This window comes from Amblyomma maculatum, chromosome 7 (assembly GCF_055883805.1).
Source record: "Amblyomma maculatum isolate TAMU_Amacu chromosome 7, ASM5588380v1, whole genome shotgun sequence".
Classification (NCBI taxonomy): Eukaryota; Metazoa; Arthropoda; class Arachnida; order Ixodida; family Ixodidae; genus Amblyomma; species Amblyomma maculatum.
The window spans coordinates 106,480,011-106,505,725 of NC_139350.1; the positions used below are offsets into that span (position 1 = coordinate 106,480,011).

General features: G+C 45.4%; 1 protein-coding gene across 2 annotated transcripts in view; it reads right to left on the reverse strand.

The window, feature by feature from the left end:
- LOC146184271 (golgin subfamily A member 1-like) overlaps positions 1-25,715 on the reverse strand; it is a 104,414-nt gene that overhangs the window by 63,751 nt on the left and 14,948 nt on the right. For both annotated transcript variants that reach the window (XM_084609317.1, XM_084609318.1), the window contains exons 6-10: positions 13,105-13,233; positions 7,266-7,469; positions 4,980-5,075; positions 4,065-4,193; positions 1,440-1,535 (exon numbers count right to left, since the gene is read on the reverse strand). In XM_084609317.1, coding sequence (XP_084465443.1) covers positions 1,440-1,535; positions 4,065-4,193; positions 4,980-5,075; positions 7,266-7,469; positions 13,105-13,233 — 654 coding nt within the window. The remainder of the gene's footprint in view (positions 1-1,439; positions 1,536-4,064; positions 4,194-4,979; positions 5,076-7,265; positions 7,470-13,104; positions 13,234-25,715) is intronic.

The window sequence follows — 25,715 nt, forward strand, 5'->3', positions numbered from 1 at the left end:
AAGTTGCCTTGGTACATAGTATGGCACTTTGCAAAGCAGCATGTCATTACAAGCAGAAACTGGATAGCCCTAAGCAAAACCTTGGATTGTATTGTTGCAAAGGGAAGGGTGCAAACAATATACAAGCAGACTATCACCATAGGACACATTCTGTCCCACACAAAGAACTGTCATTCTGAAGGAAAAGCCCAAGGTGTGCACAATATCCCTTGCTTTGAGTGCCCGGAGTCATACATCAGGGAAATGGAGCATTACATGGGAAGGGTGAAGCAGCAGAAAGCTGTCATCATACAAATGAACAGTGAACAAAGTGCGATAGCAAAGCACTGCCAGGCATAGGACTACAGGACTGGCTTTGACGATGGAACTACTCTGCTGGAGACCAAGCCAAACCTGCGCAGAAAGCTGCTTGCTGCTGGAGTCATGGCATATCCAGCAGACACACGGAAATGTTAAACGCCCTCCTTGCAGCCCTTTCCTCTTACACACAAAGTTTAATTTCAGTGACCCAGCAGTCGGCCACACGTGTTCAAAAGCCAAGCTACAATTTGCCTGCTCTTGCACCTTGATTAAGAAACTGAGTAGGTTGAGACATGGTGTGTTTTGTGACAAGAACTATGCTGACATCTGTTTGTAATGCTTGCAATCGAATGGTGCACTACGATTTGCGATAACGTAGCAATGAGTGCGAAACCACGACACTGCATATGAACAGCTTCAAATAGAGCCTTGCTCGGTGTACTTCAAGGGTTCTGGCCCGTCCTGCGGCTGGGATGAGCAACATATGCCTGAGCCTCCAGTAAACCTTCTGCGGGAACTTAACAAGCATGTCAGGCACGTGCCATATGGGAGAGCACCTTGAGGAGTTGGCACAACCTCCGACACAACAGTGAGCTTTCCTCAATTGCTTATCTAATCAGTTATGCGATTTCAGCACGGAAGCCTGTAGCATGTACCACTGTGCTAGAAAAGGAGAAAAAGCACCCATGCACCAAAGCTGTCTATCTGTCCCAAAGCGGAAGATTGAAAGAAGACCCTTATATCAAGTGAGTTCTATTGTGTTTCCCAGGGACATGGTGTCTAATTTGCACTAGTTGCACAAGTGTGTTGTTTCCGGTGGCAAGTTTGCTGCCCCAACATGCAACGCACCAAGCCGGCTGCCCTAGCTGTACATTCATAACTCGGAGCTTCCAATACAACATTCTAACTTTTTCTTGTCCCTTTTCTATTTCCTGAAATCGAGGGCCACTCTACATGATGCATCACCCAACATGCAAGTAAATGCAGCATACAGAGTGACTTTCCCTCCTCCTATTATTCAATTTTGTAACATGCATAATTTTGCTATTATGATGCAAGCAGTAACTTTTCACATCAGTTACAGTACAGAAAAACTTTCGTTGCATTATGATTAATACAGTATTATGCATGCACCTTACCTGGGCTTCAAGGTTATTGATTTTGTCACTCCACGACGTCTTCACCTCAGACAGATGCTGGCGTGACTCATCAAGCTTTTTCTCGAGTGCCTTGCGCTGTAACACAAAGAAGGAAGGATGAAGTACTGCAATCAGAGCCTGAAAAAAATTATTGTCAAAATAGAACTCACAAAAACATGATGTGCCACCTTCCTCACAAATGCCTCATCCCCAGTTGAACTTCAAACAAAGCCTGCACATAATATGTTCACAGTATGCTGGCCAAAACAGCATGCCAGTCACAGTAAATACCAAAAAGGTGGGATGAGGGTTCCATGGGCCACCTTACACTGCCTTACATTCTTTTCTGAGAGTTTGCTTTGCAAAAAAAACTGAACTCTGTCTGTCTGTCTCTGTCTGTGTGTGTATGTGTGTGTGCGCGTGCGTGCACGCGTGTGTGTGTGTGTGTGCGCGTGTGTGCTATATATATATATATATATAGAGAGAGAGAGAGAGAGAAAGAGAGTTCGTGAGCTGCAAAGCTTTTGACTGATCCTAACTAGCACGCGAATAGCGGAATGATCAAATCTAATAAAAAGTTTAAAAACTGAATATGAATGAATGCTATATGGTACATAATGATCTAAATGTATGGATGCTGCTTATGACAGCAAGATACACAAAAACCACCTTATGAGTGACTACTTTATGCCTGGCTTCCAAGAATATCCTGCTACATGAAACCTGACTAAAAGCATGACCAGTCATTCAAAAACAGAACAAGAAAGAACATGGCAGGTAGCACTTTAGAGCAACAAGAACAAAATGCTCAAAAAGAAACCACAATGCACAAGAAAGATAAATACACATTTGTTCTACTCAAGCTCCCAAATGCTTGACTCCGGATACATTCCCACAAGCATTTTTAAATATACTAAATCTTAAAGTCCTTTGTAATCCGCTCTGTACCGCTGCTTTTGTGCTTTGCCTTTCGAGCAGGTTTTATTTTCATACAACCACTTTTGCACTTGCATTACAGGACAGCTTTATGTGCCAAAACGTGTCTGTTGTTCAAGGTCACTTTCTTTTCATTTAGGCAGTTTGCCTCCAGATACCTGTGACTTGGTAATCTACTTCCACAAGAAATGTTATGAAAGCTATGCTTGACCAGCCATTTTTGTAGGTGCTTTTTTTCGCACGAGTATAGTCATTTGAATTCCTGGACTATTATCTTGCAGTGCAATTATTTTAATTTTAAGACCTTGGCAACAGTCGTAAATAAAATTAACAAATGCACAACTTAAACTACAACTTTGGTACTAATCAAACACACAAGCAAAAAATAAATCTTTGCACAATGGTATCAGAAAAAAACATATTTACATATTTAAGATGTGACATAGACACACCAGTAGAGAGACAGAGACCACTAATTTTCCTCACACACATCACTTGTGACATGCCACATGAGAGGAGCATTCTAAGACTGTCCCAATTTAATGAAAGCAATCACTCTGTAGCACTATACCCCAAATTGAGCACTTTGTGCTAATAACACTAGTGCATCCTTTACAAGAACTGAAAACAAGGTTGTCAATGCCACTAACATACTCACGACCAAATTGAGCAAATTGTTGTTCATAAACTTTTGCTGAAATCAAAGACTGTTTTCTTTCATGGTTAGCAAACAAGTGCCATATTGGTATATAGGGTTTAACACTCCAAAGTGGCATCAACTATGAGAGATGGCTTGGAGGAGGGCTCTAGATAATTTCAATCCCCTGTGGTTCTTTAAAGTCCAGTGACATCACACCAGTACATGGAGCACCTTGTGTCTCACATCCAACGAGACATAGCTGTTATGGCTCGGATGAAACTCGTGTTCATCAGCAGATAAGCGATCTAAACCCTTAGTCACCATGGAGGGACCTTAGCAAACAATTAGTTCCTTCTTAAAACAGATGCTTGGGCAAGTTGGTAATCCACTGAAGGTAGACGGTGCAAAAAAGACGAGGACATAAGAAGTACACAAACGAGCGCTGTATTGTGTACTTCTTATGTCTACCCTCAATAGTTCTTTCCAATATGTTCAACTTCAAAACCAGATACTTCAATTGTAGAGCTGAAATGGTGTGAGTGGTTTTGCATAGAATTACACCGTAACATTTTACAACAGTAGCTTACATCCTAGACTACACAGTATTTCAGTTATGTTGAAGGACCTTACTTTCTCAGCAGATCAACAGACGCTAACGCTGCAAAATAAGGTTTTCATTTATCAAATGCATTATTTCCGTTCAGTTTAATATTAAGAACTAGATTAGAAACTTAGCAAGCACTTCAAGACAATGCGCATTATGCGGCTATAAACTTGCGCACTGCTAAGAGTACTTCCCATTCGTGCCATAAATTGAGAATGATTAAATTTTTGCAATACAAATATTGGAAACATTAAGAGCTTCTCACTTTCATAAAATCAGAAATTCACAAAAATGGGACACCGTAAGTTGCCGCAAACTTGTGAATTGCAAAATGCCTGTCTTCTGATCGCACCAGCAGTACGACACTTTGGCCATTGCGAGTTCTGCCGAAGGTCCACATGTCGAGATACCCACTGCCCTAACCCCTCCATGACAGCAGCCGCACCTCTTCCACCAGTGACTGGATGTGCTCATCGCCCGTCAGCGTTGTGCCTTCGAGACGCTTCTCCAGGGTGCGGATCTTGTCCTCGAGGTCAGAGATGCAGCGATCTTTCTCGTCCATCACTGTCATAGCCTGCGCAGTAAACGTGCATGCCCCACACCAGCCCACTATTACACAGCCCAGGCCATGCACATGAGATCAGAGCCAATCTAGACCTGTGATGGCAGCAACAATGGCCACTTTCTGGCTGACATGAAAAGATGTTGCAAATACTGTCCAGAAAAGAGACATACTTTGAAACAGAATTTATCTTCAGTCACAACAAAGCTGGAAAACTTGGGAAACGTTTCAGCTTTGTCAAGAGTAAAACACGACAGCGGTTACAGATCTCGTTCGCATTGCATATTTATGCTCACACAAAGACTCGCTTCTCATCATACATATATACCTACAATTCACACAATGACTTGCTTCTCTTTCCCTTTCTTCCCTTTGTTTTCATCCCTTACTGAACCTCTGTGAGCAGTGCAAGCTTTGTGCTCCCCTCTCAACAATGTTTTTTTTATTTGGCAGGAAACGTTGCAAGAGTTGGCCAAAGCAGTGCGCCACTCCCTGTCCCCTTTCCAGCCGGTAACTTCGATGCAAACTGAGACTTCACTGAACTTTGCCGTTACTGAGGTTCAAGACACATTGGCAGTGGTGTGTAGTGCCGCTGAATATGGCTGAAGTCATTATCAATGTACCCTGCCACAGGCTCATACACACCTAAAGCCTCCCATGTAGCAAGAGCAGATGTGCCATAAATTGGCAGATCCCACTGAAAAATGCAAGCATGGCACACAGCAGAAAACATTCAAGAAAACAGGAGTAAGCTCAAAGGAAATGAGTGATGTGTTTTAGATGGCCAATTGAGAATACCTTGGATTTGTAGACATCATGCGTGTGCTTGAGGCCATCGTGCTCGTCCGTCAGGCTTCCGAGTTCACATTCCAGCTGACTGATGCGGTTGGCACTCTGCACCGTAACAAGCGCGTGCACTGAGTGAGAAACCATGCTAAACCACGATGGCATAGGCAGGTAAAGAAACAGGGCAATTATGAGGTTGCCATAGCTGAGAGCTCTGGACTCGCATGGTGTCTGTACTATTAAATTATGGGCAGGCCACTGCCCATAAATGTCCTCCGTTTTCAAGGGCATTATTGAAAAACAAGTTACACACACATTAATGATGCTTCATGTCATGCTTAAAGTCCTTCTCAGTCCATGCAGTAGTCCCAAACATGCTGGTTCTCTCCCATTTCAGGGAAATTAAGAAACATTATAGATGTTTCTTTACCAGTGCGAGCAAAGCCCTTACTTATTGAGTATACACTAAAAATATATCATGATAGGACAGAAAAACGTGGGGAAAAAGTCAGCAGCACACATAATAAAACAACCCCGTGTACACAAGCTTGCAGCCTGGTTCAGGGGCAAAATATTAAGACCCAAGTTTAAAATGTCAGGCTGTTGCATTTCATGAACTACACTCATCTAAAATGCATTTATGAAACTTGCTTTCCTAGCAGTAGTTGCAATATCAATTTTTAGTAGCATGTTCTGCTTGGCACATTAGAAAACATAGACTGCCACATGGACTGCGCGAAAAAGTGGTAAATAATATTTTTCCTCTCATCCCGCTTCAACCTCCGAGCAATGGCTATGATGTACGTCACAGACAACTTGAGGTCACAAGAAGCACACAAGATCTGAGGTACGGTGCTTTGTTAGTTTTAATTTGCATCAACTCTTACGCAAGCCTCCCAAAAGTTGAAATCACCGAAAAAGCAAATGGTCAACGGTATATCACAGTTTTTCATGACTCGTGCGACCTCAACTTGTCTGTGACACCGCACAGCGATCGTTCAGCAGTTGAGCCAAAATCAAAACTGCATGAGAAAAAAATTTAATCCCAAAATATTCAGGAGACGTGAATGTTCCACACTACAACTCGTGTACACAGTTGTGTCGCACACTACTCTGAAGATAAAAACACACGTCCAAAATAAGTAAGTGCATTTTCACCAAAAAGCAATGTTGGATGAGGAGGAATGTATTCATCCTAAAATAGAGTGGACCCACTCGGGACTCCACTAACGCCCATGCTTATGCCGCTGAGAATTTGAAAAAAAAAGTTGTTCGTTCGCGCGTCCTACCGTTCTGTGCCTTGTAGTTGCAGTCCACGGCACATTTCTTGGCAGCACGCCAAGGTGCTGCACAGGGATAGTATCACAGTGTGTTTAGCGGTGTGTGTGTAAGCATGTGTGTGTGTGGGGGGGGGGCTTTGTAGAGTGCCAGCAGCCTTGGTGGTTGTGCCAGTGGTGACTTGCTTGGTCAGTCTTGCTGCACAAGAATAGTAATTTTCAATATGTTTGCTTTATCACGCCACAATCGGGGTGGTCGCCGTCCATTGCTAAAAAGTTATTGAAACGTGTGATAGCATCAAATGCCCTCTAAAGGAAACGATGCTGACAGTTGCCGTCATGATTGCGACTGATCGCGTGCTTTTATTAATGATTGATTGGTGGAAAGATTTAAGAGTCCACAAAAAAAAACTGTCAAGTTTTTCCTGCGTAATGAACCCTCCTCCCAATCTGACTTCATTTTTTCTTGAAAAGGAGTGGGTTCATTACGCAAGTAAATATGGTTAAATATTCTTTCTGTTCTTCTTTTTAGGCTTCATGCACAACATGATGTGGTTTACTGAGAGCCTGCCTACACATTTTCTTGCACAGTTCTGTCTTTTATGTCCAGTGCAATGAGGCCATAGGATCACTAGGCTGAAACATTTCTGGTGCCTACGTGACTTTTGTTCTCCCAAGATGGGCTTTAGGAAGTCCAGCTTGTTGTTTACTTCATTACCCCAACCCTTTTGCTATTTATCTTACAGCTAAGTGTGCATGTTTACTTGGATTCAATACTGCAAATTTGTGCGCAAAGTGCAAAGTTCTCTTTAAAAAGGCTAAACCTTCGCAGTAGTTTTGGGACGGAAGCATTGACATCTTGACATTTGAAATCGCCTTCCCAGCGTGACCACCGATACACAAGGACAAACACTGTGCAAAATGAATGGCTTATGACTGCGGGTGAAAGACGGGGCAAGTGCAGAGCCCAGCACTCTTCAGCCCAGGTGGAGTGAAACCTGCCTCTGCAGGTATGACAGACCTGCAGGGTGTCCTGCTTGAGCCTGTCCACCTCAGCCTCTAGAGCCGCCTTGTCCCGCTCCAAGGCCTGGGCGCGAGCCTGCTCCCCACCCTCAGACAGAGCCCGCTCGAGCTCAGCCACTCGGTCCTGAGCCTGCTGCAGCTCCTGTGACCGCTGGCGCAGCCGCTCGTCAGCCGCCCGCAGCTCCTGCTGGCTGCACAAAAGCTGCACGCACACGGAAAGCCAAGTTGGCAGCAAAGCAGTTCCAGCATTTCACTGATGCCAATTAGGACAACAATCTGCACACTAGTTAGGTGAGGATCTCAATCAGGAACACAACCAGCTTCACAACACTCCGTGTCCAATTTACTCACATCACAGAGTCACGTGTGACTCAAGCCTTCACAATGGCCACAGTAGCTCTACCATCGCCCCATGCAAAGGCAAAATTTCTTAGTTTCATTCCTTTTGTAGTCTCTACAGCAGCTGTACTGAAGCCATGACACGGGTGACCCAAAGCTATACTGAGCCAGGGAGCAAGCAGCATAGGGAAAGCAGGACCTCCCCATTCCCTCCAGACGCCGGTGCCAGTGGCACACAGATACCTCTGTTTGCACGATGCAGGCACTGGGACTAGCAACAGGCATCGACTGTACCAACTAGGCCTGCGCAAATGTTTCAACGTTTTGAATAATGAAGTTAATACTAATGCAATTTTCAATTTGGGCTGCGATCAATATTCAAAAGCCTCGAATATTAAATTTCAAAAGTATTTTCAAGTTCAACAATCAGAAAAATAAGATGCTACAAGAAGCAGTCCATGATCTTGGGCACACTCTGACACTTCCACACAATAATACCCCCGCAATGTTAACACGAGTTGTGCCATGATGAATAAACAACTAAGACAGAGGTCCAGAACAAACAGGGCGGGCGCTGTTCTTGACCTCTGTCCTAGTCTATAGCGCTGTTTATTCCCCATGTCACCGTACCAACTCGCCCAGATGTCTTTTCCATTATGTGTTGTGCGCAAAGCATGACAGCCATTAAGTCACTGAAAGAAGCCATGCCCACAAACCCATCCTTCGAGGGACACACTGTTTGCCAAGTCTCTAATGAGCGCGCACGATGTGAACAAAACTGCCAATCAGTGCTGGATTTTGTACAGTAGTTGTAACATCACTGGAAACAAAGCTGGCAATGCCCTACTGTTTTGCACCCTTCAACGGCTGAAGTTTGATGAAAGGCAAAATGCCAGTAATGCCTCATCGTTGTCGACAGAAGGTTGTCAGCAAAGGTGTCATGCTTTCGAGAGTTAAAAATAAATTAATAAACCTCCACCAGAAATCGAATCTCAATCCCTTGGATCCCCAGCCCAGCACTTTACCAACTGCGCCACGCCCCGGATCGTGAAATGCTCTCCATAATTTCCCTTGACTACCCTGAGGATGAAAGCGGGATTCCGCGAGTGACAGATACTACACCTTTCCTTTCCTGTAAACGGATTATAGAATGCCGGTGAACTTTGATGCGTTCAATGAAATGTTGGCCGTGTTTGACAAGGGGCCCACGATGTACAGTCACGACAGGTCATGACGTCACCAGGCGATTCATGCATATACAGTGAAAGCTCGTTAATTCAAACCTCAATAATTCGAACTACTCTACTTAGTCCGGCCAAGCTCCATAGAGATCTGTGTATAAAAAAGCCCGTTAATAAGAACGCGAGTCGGTTTCGCTACAGATAATTCGAACTATGCGCCGCCGCGGCTGGGCAGCTTGGCGGCTTGGCGCACATCACACAGCAGAAAAAAAAAGTAAAGAAGCACCTCCGCGATAGGAAGGCACAATTAGAGGCTGCGCACATGCAAAATGGGGACAGAAGATGGAACCAGGTAAAACCATGGAAGAGCGGGTAAAACTTAAATGGCGCCATAACCGGAGCGGCAGTCGGCGGCGTTGGAGGGAAGGGACGGTGACTGCGGCAAGGTCAGTGCATGGCTGTGGCGGCAGCTGCCTGCTCTCTCTTCTGCACAACCTCCGTAGCTCACAACTAAATACTCTTAATTTGAGCCCTGTTAATTTGGAAATACGGATAAGTACTGTTGGCGCGGTCCCAGCCAATGCCCATAAAAGGCTGTAATCTCAAACGAGCATTATGGGATAAACTTGTTTCTTTTTTTTCTTTTGCGACAGCCATCCATCCTTCCACCGATCAGTCGTCAACAAAAGCACACGAGTCAGCCGCGATGACGCCGGCTTTTAGCATTGTTCGCTTCAAAAGCTGCTTGCTGCTATTGCAGTAGACGGCGCCCGTCCCAGTTGCTCATAGCATGATAAAGCGAACATACTCAAGAGGCTTGCCCAACCCGACAAGCGCTGGCACTTTGCCAAATTTGCCCCCCCCCCCCCCCCTTCCCCTGGAGCTAAAGTCAAAAGGTAAACACGCGGTTATCACTGCGCAGCATCTTGGCGCACTGCCAAGAAATGTGTTGTGAACCCTGAGAGCAGGAAACGGAGGGACGCACGCACGCGCTGACGACTGACGGCCTTTTTTTTTTTTGTTTGTTTTGTTTTTTCAAATTTGTAGGCACAAATTGGGGCTGGGTGGGTTGGTTCTTGTCAGTTTTTTCGAGGCCATTCAATAATTCGAACATCGGATAATTCAAACTTTTTTCCCGGTCCCGTGGAGTTCGAATTAACGAGCTTTTACTGCATGAAGCTGACCCCGCCGGACACCCAAATCAGGCGTCCGTGCGGCACCTTTCATTTGTCGCTTCCTCGAATGCCGCACCACACAGCAAACAGACCCAGATGTCTAGGAGGCGTTAGTACAGCAGGCATCAGCAGCGTTTGAAATTGATTTACAAGATAGAAAAGGCACAGTATCTGTCACAATTATAAGCGGACACATGTACCGTGCCGTAAAGGAAGAGAGGAAGATGGGAGTAGAAAGAAGAGAGGGAGGGGAAGCCACAGTGGAGGGCTACGATCTACCACGCTATAATGGCTTTCACCTCATCGCACTTTAGTGGTCTAAAGTTATTACAGCCACCGCAATGAGAAACCCGGGATTGCAAAGCATTTCGTAGCAGCTGCACAGTTTGTTTCACAGAACACCGCCAGTTTCTTGTGCTCATGATCTTAAAGGTAAACCCTGCTGCACGTCTCTGCTACCTTTCCGTGTTTAGACAAAAATGGTCGTGTCAGAAGAGTGGATAGATGCATGAATAAGTGCACTTCGTGCCTTCACACATTGGAGCATCTGGGGGTGCAAGAGGACATGTTCGCATCTCCCTCCTAATGCCAATAACACGTCTCCACTCACACCAGTGCAATACACAACAATGCGAGCTTAGTTTAATCATAAGACCATTCCAGAAATCATGGTTACTGTATTCTCTGAAAGGTGCACAGAGGTGTGCTGCATGCCACTCCCAGCGCGTGCGCAGGCCTTTTGGTGATGTCCAACTTTCATGTAACTGAAGAATCAGGCCACAGTCTCTTCTGGTAACAACACAAACGCACAATTACGCACGTGCAGTACGATCACATGACCGTATACTGCACAAACGAGGTCAGAGAAATTGCAGCACAAGTTTTGACGTGTCCAAAATTTCAGCCACAGTTATACAGTGAGTCTGGAATGCGAGAATCGGTGCACCACAAGTCTGGAATATGAATCATGCCTGAAATTTCAATAGCTGAAAAATCTCTCATGAAAACTAGCGGAGTATGAAGAATAGCATAGTAAGAGCTTGAGATTATGATGCTTAATGCATTTGTGTAGCTGCCGACTGAATACTGCCGAAAGCAAGTTTGAAAGCATATGTATTTATTTCGTTATTTTTTTACTTTTTCAGTTGCATTAGTAAATTCCGCACAACATATCTTCAGCTATATGAAACTTAACTCTAACAAACTGCCTCTATTTTTTGCTATTATATTTGGAGTACAAACTACTCACTTCAATTTGAAATCATTTACTTCAAAATTATTCAAACAAAAATAGCTGCTCACCTTGATCACTTCAAAATGAAAACTAACTACTATTTGTGCTACTAAACACATGTCACATCAGGCTGTGCAATAAAAAAATAATTCTCATAGGCTCCTCTATCAATGCAACTTCAGCATCCAGAGAGATAGGCCCACCAAAACTGATGAATTCACAAAAAGCAAGGGAATGCTGCTCAAAAAGTGACCACGAATTCCAATAACTGTGCCATCAGGACATGGAGATCCACGTGCAGTGCTAGCCGTACAAGAAAAGGTGAACCCGTCTTATGATTTCTGGCACCTGTTTACTCTGGCGTCATAGAGTCATGTAATGCAGTGAATTTCAGTCGTAGCTGCACGTTTAAGCATTTCATTCAGACATCACCACATAGCACTTAAGTCATAGAATCTCTGACTGCCACCTGGTAAGTTTTTAGCCTATATCAACTAACAATCCACAAAAATGATGATGGTGCTTTAGACCCACCATTAACAGCTCAGACACCCCGTAATTCTTCAGAAATATTTAGACACTGCAGAAAAATGATACAAAACATGGGCACTCTAAATAAGCATTAAAAAAGAACTTGGCTATACCATTTTACCATCTTACATGACATCGAGATACACAGCCATTTACACCGTAACACCCTTTGTAGGGGCATTATAGCCAGAGTTGCTTATGTGCCAAAAGACCTCATATAACTAACCTTTGTACCATCTAAAAAATAAGTATGTACACATTACCTTCACATACAATGTTCTGTGGTCATCTTACATAAGAAAAAAAAAAGTTATTCCTTGCCCTTTCTGTAACAGTTCTTGCTTTTAAAAGATCCAAGCTCGAGCATGCACATATACTTTGGGTCCCTAATCAGCCTACACTAGCTTATATGGACTCAAATCCTCAAGACTTACCTTCTAGAATTATATTTTTATTACATGGCACTCAAACCTAAAGCCCATATCCCCAATTTAGAAATCATGAGTAAGATAGTTGGGCCCTGCCTCCAATATATTTTACCAAGCCTCAACTGATAATGCCATCATACTCTGCTCATTGCAACACTTCCAGCCCAAGCCATTTCCAATGAGTTTACCCTCAGCATGCTCATGCATAGCTGCATGTTCACTTTTGTTTTTCTGTGCAAAGAGCAAAAGATTAGTGTGTTTCAAGACCACCAGTGAACATGCCATCCACCCCCTGAAGTTCATAAGAGTGGCTGCTTGGGCTTATTGGTGCATAGTTTTCATAGGAAGGGCGCGACAAGATCAGGCACGTACACAAGTACACTTGTGCTGCTTCTTTCACATTCTGTTTTTGTAACGTTTCTCACTGAAGATGCTAACTCCACATGAAAAATAAATAATAATAATAGACCTGTCCAAAGCAACTAAATGGCAAGCAAGTACAGCAAGTAGAACTAGAGAGATAACAATAGCCCTGCAATAGGCCAAATGAACCCTCCAGCAAACATGCCTACATCAGCATTTGAACGGCACTATTACACATATACTACAGCATAACTTGCATACACTATGGCATGTATACAATGAGCTTGGAGATATATATAAGTTCATTTGCCTAACTCTGTCCATGCAAGTGCAAACTAACTCTTCTCAGAAGGTGCAAACTGAAACAGCAGCGCCTACTTCGTAGCCTGCATCACTGCATTTTATGAATGATGCAACACTCCTACTCGTGATGTGTCCACAACAACATGTCAACTGAACGCCACCTCTCGTACAGCATCGCCAGCTAGCACTTTGTGTACACGCACAGTTGGCGCTCGAAATGAAACAAGTCAACCCTATTGGCCCAGAGGTGAGCACAGTGGGAGGTCGCCAGTGAGGCTCTCACCAGATGCTTGACCTTGGCCATCTCCTGGCTCTGGAAGCTCTCGATTTCCTCGCGGTTTTCACACCGCCCGGCCAACAGCTCCACCCGCTGCTCACTCTCCCGTAGCTGCCGCTCCAACTCTTGCTTCTCCTGCACATGCCACCATCCTTACTCCCACCACATGTCTATTTCCCTACAAGTGTACATATCAGCCACTGACACGAGAAGGTGCACAAAGAGGTCACTTTTGAAATTTTATGCAGTTAGAAAACGATTCTTAGGCTAAGAAAAAATATACTTAAGGTAACCACAACCAGAGATGATCATATGTGGATAATTCAATTATTAGACTGCTGTGCATGAATGACAGGGGCATAAAAAAAAGGCAAAGCAGCTACCCATAGTAGAATTATACTGTGCTATGACAGTGTCATCGATTTTCCACTATACTGTATATCCCCATGTTATGGGTTAAAGAAGTTGACACACCAAATTTTTTAGTCTTTCAGCTTTGGAATTGTAACACACTAGTAAACATGGATCACCATGTGAAAGTCACCTATGCTCCGTAAATAATTTATGATTGAATTTGTTCTCCCATACAGTTCGGATCCAGCTGCATGAAATTGCGAAGTCACAAGTGAGTGTTAGAACACATGAGGCGCGCGTGCACGCACGCATGCACGCACACACAAAATCCAACATAATAGCTTGAGGAAACGATGAACCAGCCAAAAATACGCACAAAGTAAAGAACACAGAAGCAGACAGGAAAGAGACCAGCTGTGTTTTTTCCTGTGTGCGTCGTTTTGGCTGGCTCATCCTATCCTCATGCAATGCACCAACTAGCCCAACCCCAACGTGTTCTACTGAATATAATAACTCTTTGCCTAGTCACTGTCATTCAGAACAGCTTAGTGTCAAAGCCGGCATAAATTAAAATGACAAAGCGGCAATAATACCGCAATTTTTGTACGCCCCACGTGATCTCATACTGACTTGTGGCATCAAGCCATTGCTTGGCAACTTGAAACTGAAACCAAAACTGAAACTACAGATTAAAAAATTCAATTTCACACGACTGATTGAGTGCTGGAAAATTCCAAGCGGTGATTCATGTTTACTAATATAATGCACATTGTCCCAAAGCAAAAATACACTCGCAAAAAATAACGGGCGGTACTTAAGCTCCGCCTTTAAGGGTATGACATGACAGCGTAGGCTACCAGCCCACATAAAAACAACGCTTTAAGCTGTATGAAGGTGCCTGCATGGCCTAGGGGTAACGTGAACGCAGAAGTCCTGTCAGGCTGATCCTATATCACCCTCCCATATTAAAAGAAGAGAGGTCTGAGTTGGCAGCTCCTGCCAAACCTAAAGACATGCAACCTCATGTCGAGTCAGTGCATGGCCATGTCAGCTGCCTGCGAGTGCCTTGCTCGTGATTTTTCGCTCACAACGCCATTGGCGGTGCCGACACCAGATTTTCAGTGAACAGGCCTTCAACACAATCGCGTTAAAAAATTCAGTGTCTCCCTCAATTCAAGTAGAGACAAGGGATTTTAATGAGTCGGTAATTTAGAGTTGCCATATTTGCTTCTGGTTGGTCCTCCAGGTCCCAAAGGAGTGAATGTAGCAACAATGTTTGTTCACAATATTATTTAGAACTGAGTGCATCAGGACATCTGGGACCGGACTTTCACATAACAACCATATTTGCTCAAGCAATGGGTGCAACTGCACAACGAGTGCATCCGTTATATTAAGGTAGCCAAAGCGAAACCTTTTGCTAATGCATTATCGTGAGGATGAACACACCAGTCTAGCTTTCAATAATATTTGGGAAAAAAAAGTGTACTCCTTACGTGCACAACTGCAATACACTTATAACTATGGCAGAATTCCTAACAGTGGAATCAATATAAGATGACTCATCAATAGATGCCAACCATAAGGGTCCCGAGGAAGAAAAAATGGCCAAGCCAGCACAAGGAAACTTAAAATAGGACGAGCTCCTGTTAATTCAAGCTTGCTTAATTTGAGCACCCAGTTTGTCTGTCACAAGATCAGATTTAGTGTCACTTTCAACGAGTGACATTCACCTTTAGTGTCAGTCGCGTACTGTCATACAAAGATCTATAGTGACACTCACACAAAAATGCACTCATTCCGTAGTGAGTCTGGCGAACACGACTACACCATAGAGTAAGCTAACGGACAAGAGGGGACACTCCCATAGGACCCAAGCGACAGACTTTGGGTTTGAGTGCATCTAGCAGTGTCCGCAAAGTGCACCAGCCTCAGAGAGGGAAACATGAAAATACTGAATTTCAGAGGCCACAATATTACTTTTGGTTTCATTTTTCGTATGCATAACGCAGTTTCATGCAGGCGCTTGCACTGAATCGCCGTTTACATCTTGAAAAGTCACAGGAAATAGGAAAATTCTGCAACTGCCGAAGCCGCGCTGCCACGGCTGCTTCTTTTAAAATTAATAAATCAATATGGATAAGGCTAAACGTTTTGAATCGGGCGGTGGCTGCGCATCTCACCCAGTCGTTACTTCTAATATATTTTGCACTTATTCTTACCTTGACTGTAGCAACCAAATAACCTGTATTTCGTTATTTCTACCAGTCAATAGTCTGTTTTTCCTTCAGAGTCCTTAAGCTATAACTTTTTTTTTTTTTTTGCAGGTGTAATGCCGTCTGGCAAAGTCATGTAACGTCGAGTTGGTCGGCAGAAAACATCATGGAGGGGCTTTAACTACACTTCGTCCGGCAGGTGAGTGTGTAGTCTCAATAGCAGGGCATCCACATATTTATACATTTTTGAGAATTACATTGTCTCGAAATTTTTACCTCATGAGTGTGTTTTTCAAAAGACACCAGATTTAACCCTTTCGCGGTCACGAATGTACCAATACGTTTTCGTGCTTCCCCCCTACAGTGTCACCTACGTACCGGTACGTTCTCTATCATGCCTCTTTCCCCCTCCCTCTGTGATCTTGAATTCACAACGTGCCATTTATCTCCGTTTTGCGGGCCACCGAAAGTGCGCCCTCCGTGCGCGCGGTAACTTTCAGATGGCTGACCGCGCGGGACCTTCGACTGCGGACTGGAGCGAAGGCTCTTTTGATTATAAATACGAGTCGAGCTTGGGTTCGATCTCTCAAGAAGTATTGAGCAGTTTTTTTTCTTACATTATCCTCATTTATCTAATTTATAATCAGGCTGATAATAATGATGATGTTAATTAACAACTCCTGCAGAACACTGAAATATGCACATTCCGTTGACTATGTTAGTTGTACAGCAAACATAATCAAAAATAAATCGCCATGCCCGTTACCTCAAACCAAGCCAACACTCGGGGTGCGTCACGGCCAGAAACGCCTAACAGCGAAAGGGTTAAATGGTCACCAACTAAAAACAAAGTGCACATTTGAATAGCTACTCTCGCTATCAGTGTTTGCGCTCAGGCGAAGGCTTTTGTCTGCTTTTCGATGGCTTGCGCATCACATATTTAAGGCACAATCTCAAGCGGCATCAATGAGTTATTTCTAGCTTAATGTCTAAAAAGTCGTCCGACAACATGACAATGAGCTCAAATGCCGGCCGGAGGCAGCGCTGTTTTGCCTCCTGCAAGCTATCCGTGCCAAGCCAGCACCTTTACTGCACATTCCTGCAGTCACAGTTATCAAAGAAGCATGCTAGAATTTGTTTTTCAAGTAGATAATAAGCCATAAAGTAAAGCAATGTCAAGAATGAATCCTTCATGGGGACTGCTGACCTGTACTGAGTCGCTAGTAGGAGTAGCTGCGACACAAGCAAATTCCTGCTCACATTGCACGCGTATGTTAGCTCCGTTGTTAACTCGCCGTCGAACTGAGTCAAACCTTTCTCTTATTATCAACAGTAAGGTTGACAATGAGGCAGTGCCACGAGTAAGCCATACACTATTCAGCTGGCCGATATGAAAGCGCCGCACGCTGAGGCTTTGATGCAAAACAAACTAGGCCTAGCGATGACCACAGCACTACTGGCCTCACGTGCTCTCCTCCCACGGGCGCTCGAGGGCGGCACCACTGCGATAAGCTAGTGGCATCAGGTACTCTAAACGTTGCGACATTCGTGATGCGGCAGGGACCGGACCTTTTTCGACGCCATGTTCAATGATACGCCAAGCAAACGTTGTGCAGATGTGACGACGCTGCTGTACCTAGTAGCTGCTTCACTGGACAGTTGAAGCTGCACAGAAGCGCCGTTGGACAGGCACTGAGATGCTGCCTATTATTATGTGTCGCTCTTAAAATGTGATTTTGCATGAAAAATGCACAGAGCTCTGAATCAGATCAGCTCATGCATTTTTCGAACTCAAGCATCGATGACCCCCCTCTGTCTGGACATGTTGCCATTTTCTCGGTTAAGGATGCAAACCACAGTCACAAAGCTACGTTCGCGATAGCTGCAGTCAGCAGCATAACTATATAGCATAAACCGGTCAGTTTTGCTTGTGGGCAGCAGTAACCATGTTAGTGAAAAGCGCGGTCAAGCATGCCCCTGTGACATCGCGTTGCTCTTTGCAGTCAAAAACATGTATTCAGATGCACAAATTAACTCTGAAAATTACCTTGGGGTAATTGTGCTTGTGACAATTTTAAGGCATTTATGCAAAAACAAATTAATTTCCACAGAGTGCTGCAGCATATATACCGGCACTGCCATCGTTTCAAAATGACACTTGTTTTTGGCATGTTACATCGTGCACCGAAAGTGCCATTATTTCAATGAAAGTGCACTTTAGGAAAGTGTCACTAAACTTGCCCGTGTGACAGGGGTTTAACACTTTGACCCCCTTAGCGTCAAGTACATTATATTTAAAAGGCCCTAATTTTTGGCCCTCTTTGAGTCTGAATTATAGACCGTTAACTACACAAAACAGCAATAGGCCTAATAATGCAAGAAACAGCAGAGCACATGTTGAAGCAAATATATAAAAAGTAGATGAATTTCACAAAGAATAATAACTTTACTGCTACCAAAATGGAGGTCCACGCAAAGTGATTTTGGAATCAACAAACCCCCCAAAAGAAGAAAGAAGAAAGGTCACGCGATACCTTTGGCCAGGCAAGACGAAGGGTTTTGCAAGGTTAAATGCATGGAGGTTCAAAGCCGAATTTAGCTTCTCAAAATGATATAAATGCAAGAGGAGTGCAGAAATGGAGAGTGCTCGCAAAACACAAGGGGAGAGAGAGAGCATTCTATGGCCTTTGTTCATGCCGGTGTTGGTGGAACTTGAACTCTGGCTGCACTACTGAAGGGGGCTGCAATGCAAAGCATCCCGGGTGTCTGACAAGCGAGCAGCGCAATACTGGGAGAAGTCTAATCCTTTCTGGTGGCATGTATACCAGTGCCGTCGCCTCTTCCCCACATCCTCTGCTGGCTGCGACAAGTTGGCTTATCAAGTGCGCACATTTTAATTTTAGATGCAAGTTTAGACTTGACTTAATCCTAATTCTGCGAGCAGCAACTGAAGCAGCAGTCTGCACAAGATCAACCCAGCCTCCCCATCTACTACTTCTACCGGTTCACAAGAGGTCCCCGACACATCCATGGCTGAGAACCACTGACCTATGTGAACAATGTAAAAATTACAGCTGGCTTGCATACCATCAGTTTGACATCAATTAAACTGCCCTTCTCCTGAATTTTGGCTCATGTAATTCAAACTAGAGCTAATGCCCAGAGGGCAGATAGCACACAAATGCTCCGGCTAAGTTGGGCCCATACCAAGTGTGCCCATGAGGATAAAAATGCAGTTACAGTGCAGAGCTGGATGCCCCCAAATGTGTTGAGGTACTAATTCCATTAATAGGTCACATCCCTGAAATGTGATCCACCGTCTGTGCAAATTTTATGTGATGGTGTTTACAACTCATTTCGCCGGAAAGCTGCCACTACAAGGACGGCGGTTGGGAAAAATTGGGCTGACGCTTAAGCTCTGCCTTAAGTAAATGATGGGACAGTGTTAATGACTCCCATCTGCCAGCTCCTACTGTGGTGCCTTGTTCGTGTACATGCCTTTTCCTTTAAAAGAGAGCAGACACTTAAATCACGCTATCACTGGCGCCTACTCTTAAGGCGGAGTGAAGAGTCCTCCAAATTTTTATTTTTTTAAAAGAGGCTGTGCTGCCATGTTTGAAGACAATCACAACTTACCGTCCAACGGGAACCTCCCAATAAGGTATGTTGCCACCTTTAAAACTGATTTCTTTTTGTGTGCGAAATTCGATTATTTGTCCAGCAAGTATGCACCTATCTTGTTCTGTTCCAAAATGATTAGACATTTTTTTCCGTAAAAATTGCTCAATATATCCAGAAATGAAATGACACAGTCATACCGTTTGCTCATGCATGTACTACTGTGCATGTTATAGTATCTGGTCGCTTTTAGTGTTTTTACAATTCCAAATAGCAAGAATAAATCGAATTCAAAGTTTGAAACAATTTTTTTAAGGATAAATTTTTTTTTTTGATTGTTAAAACAAAGTAATATGCTATTTCGTTTGTTTTTCTCATACCCTCAATTCTGAAAGCTCCTCAATACAGAGGCACCACCTTTTAAAAGAACATTTTTCAGTTAAACGTGTTACGCATTTTCATTATGCATTACGATGTGCAATAAATTGAGAAAATTTAAAAACATGAATAAGTTTCATTGCTATGATGCTTCAAATGAAGCACATCCACTGAAAATGAAAAAATGTCGTTTTTACTCATAGCATATGTCCCACTCTTGGAAGAATAAACATGCTGCTTCATCACTGAGGCTACATATACATTTACATTACTGTTAAGCCATTTCTGCATGCTCCTAATTAAGGACACTCCAAGCTTGTCAAGTGGGGATTCGCTAAGTTATGCCTGTCAAATTCCCTAACGAAATCCTGTCTACACATAATGGCAACTAGCTTTGCCAAACAAGTACTCAGGCTAACTGAGGCCAGTTTTAATCCACATATCCTTGTGAGCATTACCAAAATGCTTCTAAAACAAATGTGTTCCTCTAAAGAAGTCTCCCCCCCCCCCCCCCCCTGACTTTCTGCAAATATACACAGAAGCTAGCTGTCATTCCATACATTCACAGCTTGTCCCAGTGCTTGAAGACTGGACAACAGGTGGATGCAAGTCATTTTTTTTATCTCCAGACAAACTGCAGGAGCTATGCAACTTGACAAGACCACGCTCCGCAAAAAGTGGGGGTCTACGATAAATCACGAAATCAAGTTTGTTGAATGTACAGAATCAATCGTGTACAGCACTGTGTTGACTTAAGGAATGAAATTATTGGCCAAAGCAGAAGGTGCCTGAAAGAATGCCTTTCTGAACATTGTTATACATCTAATGTTAAAGGAAAGAAAGGGTGGTTTCCTTGACGTCCACTGCAGAAAGTGCAAAGCCACATGCACACCAATTTATGAAAAGTGCGTGGTCATAATTAAAGGGGTTTTATAACTAATCCATCAAATCAGTGAGGCAAATATGAATAACAACCTAGCAGGCAAAACCATCTGCTGTTCTGCAAAGAACTGTAATACCTGTGGAATCATTAGACATTTTTGCTCTGTGTATACTTATCGCCTCGGTGCTCACAATAAACTGTCAGATGTTAGCACTCGTGTGCATTCATTCTTTCTGGTCCTCGTCTGGTGTTATGCCATTTTTTTCTTTCTGGTCCTTGCCTGGTGTTGTGCCATTTTTTTAAGTCATGTGCAAAATGTTCTCCCCTCAAGATGACTCTGATTGGCTTCCTCAGGAACTGCTGCCATCACTGCCTCCAACTCATGCACCCCATCTTTCACTGCTCATTCTTGATTGAGGGGCAGAAAAGCACGTTCAGCGACCACAAGCTCTTACAGTTTTTCTAATGCACAGCACCACACCACAAGTGCATGCAGAGATACTGTAAACCATATTATGTCTCCCCAAAAGCAGTGCGGCACTGAGGAAGCTGTGCGCAGCACATGCTGTAATTAACCCTTTCACTGTCACGAACGTACCAGTACGTTTCCGCGCTTACCCCCCCACAGTGTCACCGACGTACCGGTACATTCTCTATCGTGCATTCAAAACTTCGCGCCTGAATGTGAAGCTGGCGCGCTTGGACAAGCTGCGCCATCTGTCAAATCTTTCTATAAGTTCATATTTTCACCCCGCATTGTGAAGAGTATGGAGCGACCGTGCCCACCCCCACCACCTTCTTTGCTGGAGGGCGCGGTCGCTATGCGCGAGCGATCATGCGGCGCACGCGTTTCGCGGTGCATGCATGCAGTTGTGGGTTCAAGGGTTGTTCTGCCATCTGCCGCAGATTTGCAGGTTTTTATTTTTATTTTCTTGCAGTGTCTGCTACGACACGCCAACACGTCAAGCTCTGGGGCTCGCACCGTTGCCTCTCCAATAGGTCGACACACGACTTGATCGCTGCTTTCGCTCTCTCTTGCTGCGTGCTTGCTTGCGGCTAGCAGCCGCAAAGGAGGTTGTTTTAGCCTCTTTCCATCTGTCATCTTTATTTCACAATGTGCCATTTATCTCCGTTGTGCGGGCCATCGAAAAGTGCACCCTCCACGAAAGCGGTTACTTTCAGTTGGCTGACCGCGTGGGACCTTCGACTGCGGACAGAAGCGATGGCTCTTTTGGTTATAAATACCAGTCGAGCTCGGATTCGGTCTCTCAAAAAGCATCAAGCAGTTTTTTTTTATTATATTCATAGAAGACGAAGATTTGAACGGGCGATTGGGAGAAGACGACGAAGCAAAAACGGTGCTCCGCTTTCGTGCTGACCTGACTAGTTGTAGGTGTTCTTAGAAGACGACGAAGCAAAAACGGTGCTCCGCTTTCGTGCTGACCTGACTAGTTGTAGGTGTTCTTAGGTGCCAGAGTGCTAGAGCGCCTTCTGTGTAACATCACGTTACAAATCTGGTGGATGTGCTGGGTATCAATCCAGTCCTGCATAATCAACCTGTCACTACGGAGCTTACCCCCGTACATCAACGCCTCGGCCGCTGCCTACGTGGAGAGCCCCCTGAATTCGGACCCCTTCCGGCCGCTACCAGGAGGACGACGCACCCTCAGACGGCTGTAGAACCTGCTGCAATGACATCTGAGAGCAGGCTTCCCACCCACATCCTATGTCATCAGCCGCGAACACCCCCCTCTTTTCATGGAGACGTGTTCGAGGATGCCGAGGACTGGCTTGAGACCTACGAGCGATTATGCGAGGGTCGAGGTAATATCTCTAAGAAGACGTATTCGGGGAAAGCTGGATCTAAGTTGTGCTGGAGGACAGTCTGTTTATAATTAATGTCTACAGCCCTTCCCGAGCTCATAAGGATATTTTCGGTCCGCTTTTCCTCAAAGCCCAGCAGCTGGCGCAGGGGCAACCCCTCTTCATTCTCGGTGACTTTAATGCGCATCACCGCGCTTGGGGCTACCACTATGACTCTGCTAAAGGTCGACGCCTTTGGAATGACTGGCATACGCACCAGCTGACCCTTATCACGGACGTGTCCTACCCCACTAGACACGGTATGGGCCTACAGCGTGATACAACGCCGGATCTTACATTTACGACCTCCGGAGTTAAAGCGACTTGGTGTCACACTCCCGAAAACTTTGGGAGTGACCACTTCGTACTCGAAATCGTAATACACGAGCCCACCAGGCAATGTACGAGGCCGGCTCAGGTGATTGACTGGGACTCCTTCCAGACGCACAGGAAACAGCAGGACAAACCTCCCGCTATTACTGATATCAAGGCGTGGACAACCGAAATTGTCAAACAAGTGGCCGACGCCACTCAAACCGTCGAGTATCCCACACTGCGACCGCTACTACGCCCATCTGTGGGAGCGCAAGAAGTCGCTCGAAGCTCTACTTGCCACTCGGAAATGGGACCGCAATGTCCGGCGTAGACTGGCGCGCGCACATACGAATATCGAGAACTATGCAATAGAACTCACTCGACAGAGCTGGAACAACATATGTGACCAGATGAACAAGACTCCAAACGCTCGTAAGACGTGGAACCTCCTTCGACATTTACTCGACCCAGCAGGAGGCAAGCTCCAGACACGCCAACAGCTCGAGCGAATCTTCCACCAGTATCCTGGCACGTCTGATGAGCTCAAACAAGAGCTTATAAATACTTACATCCGCCCTGAACCAACAACCAACCTCCCCCTCTATCAGGGTGCGGACAATCTCTGTACAGACGCTCCAATCACTTTTGCAGAGGTCCGAGCAGAACTCAATCGCCTCAAGACGACTTCGGCGGCCGGTCCTGACCGCATTTCAAATAAAATGCTTAGGAATCTAGACGACGCATCCATTCATGCTCTTACCGACTATTTTTAAGAATGTTGGGCCAGCGGTACCATCCCTCAAGAGTGGAAATGCGCCAATCTAGTCCTCATCCCCAAGCCGGGCAAACCACCAACCTTGGCCAACCTCCGTCCCATCTCTCTCACGTCCTGCGTTGGGAAGCTGATGGAACACGTTATCCAGACCAGACTCTCACGATACCTTGAAGACAACCACCTTCTACCAGACACAATGTTCGACTTCCGCCCTCATTTAGCGGCCCCGGACATTATGCTTCTTCTCCATCATCAGGTAGTCATGAGACGTACACTAGACACGAAAGTCATCGTCGGCCTCGATGATGCCAAGGCATTCGACAATGTCCTCCATGAAGCGATTCTTCAACAACTTCAAGCTCTCGGTGTTGGACATTGCATGTATGCGTACATCCGAAACTTTCTCACCGACCGCACAGTGCAACTTAAAGCCGGCACTGGAGATCCTTCCATCATCTCTCTGGGAAACCGTGGCGCGCCGCAAGGCACCAAACTTTCGCCGATGCTTTTTAACGTCGCACTGATAGGCCTGCCGAAGCTACTGGCCGACATCCCCCACCTGCATCACAGCATTTATGCTGACGACCTCACACTTTGGATCACGCGCGGCAGTGACGGCCAGATTGAAGAGACTTTACAGACCGCGATCGAACGGATTGGAGATTATCTAAGTACAGTTGGCCTCACTTGCTCGGCGACAAAGTCCGAGTATATCATCATCCCTTCCCCGGGACGACGCCCTTCAAATATACTTCCTCATCAACCTCCAGGTGCAAGGAAACCCGATTCCTCGAACAGACAACATCAGGATCTTGGGCTTGCATCTACAGGCCAACGGCAGCAACAACATCAAGATCCAAAGCATCGACCAGTCGGTTGTACAGATCGGATGCCTCCTTAAGCGAATCTCCAACAAACATCATGGCATGCGAGAGTCCAACCTCCTGCGCCTCGTTCAAGCTTTCATCTGCTCCCGCATCACCTACTCTGGACCCTACTTACGTCTCACTCGTGCCGAAAGCAAACGGCTAGAGGCGTCACTTCGAAAGGCATACAAGACGGCCCTAGGTCTTCCCATGTCCACAGCTACCCATAAGCTCATGGCTCTCGGAATCTCCAATACCGTGAGCGAACTGATCGAGGCAACCCTCACCGCCCAGTATGAGCGGCTCTCACTCACACACGCTGGCCGAGCGGTACTGCAGCAAGTTGGGATCTCCCCGCCGAGATCGGCCCCAAGTTAAGCTGAACTTACACCGGAATATCGCCTAAATCTCCGCATTCCTCACATTCCCAAACGGATGCACCCGGAACACCACGCCGAGAGACGGGCCGATCGGGCTCGTCAATTCGAGAAACGCTTCAGTGGACGTCCGGACGTCACGTATACGGACGCCTCTTACCATCCATCGAGGCCAGCGATGGTGGCGGTAGCTCTTGCCCCTTACCGCAGCTGGTACACAGCCTGCAGCATTCGCAATGCAGAAACAGTCACCGCAGCTGAGGAGGTTGCCATTGCACTAGCGCTAGCCGACCCTAATACCAAAGTCGTCATCAGTGACTCTCAACAGGCTATTCGCAATTACGATGCTGGCCATATCTCTTGCCAGGCGTTACACATTCTACGTTCTACAGCACCCTCTTCCACATCTCGCTTACTTCTTTGGGCTCCAGCCCACAAGTCGCTCAGCGGAAACGCCCAGGCAAACACTTTCGCTCGAGATCTCAGCTACCGAGCCGAGAGTATGATCAGCCACCCTGCTTCCGCTGACACTAATATATCACGCGCTTCTCTACTCACCACTTACACGGACATACTCCAGCACTACCGACTCCAAAGGTGCACATATCCTCCCGCACACAGCGATCTAACAAGACGCGAGGCCGTCCAATGGTGCAAATTACAAACTGGCAGCTTTCCACACCCCCTCTTATACAGCAGGATCTTTCCGGATCAGATAGCCCCCATGTGTAAACACTGCTCAACTCCGGCCACACTCATACACATGGGTACACATTACAACACAGACAACACAAACACCCCAGAGATGTGGGAGTCTCTCCTGTGTACTTCCGAGCCAGCAGACCAACGCTGGCTTATCCAACGCGCGGTGGAGGTCGCGGCATCCCAAAGGATCCCCGCCGACCTCCTCTAAGTCAGCGCAACCGGCCCTTTGACTGGTCCCCTGTTTTTGGGCACAATAAAAGAGTTCAC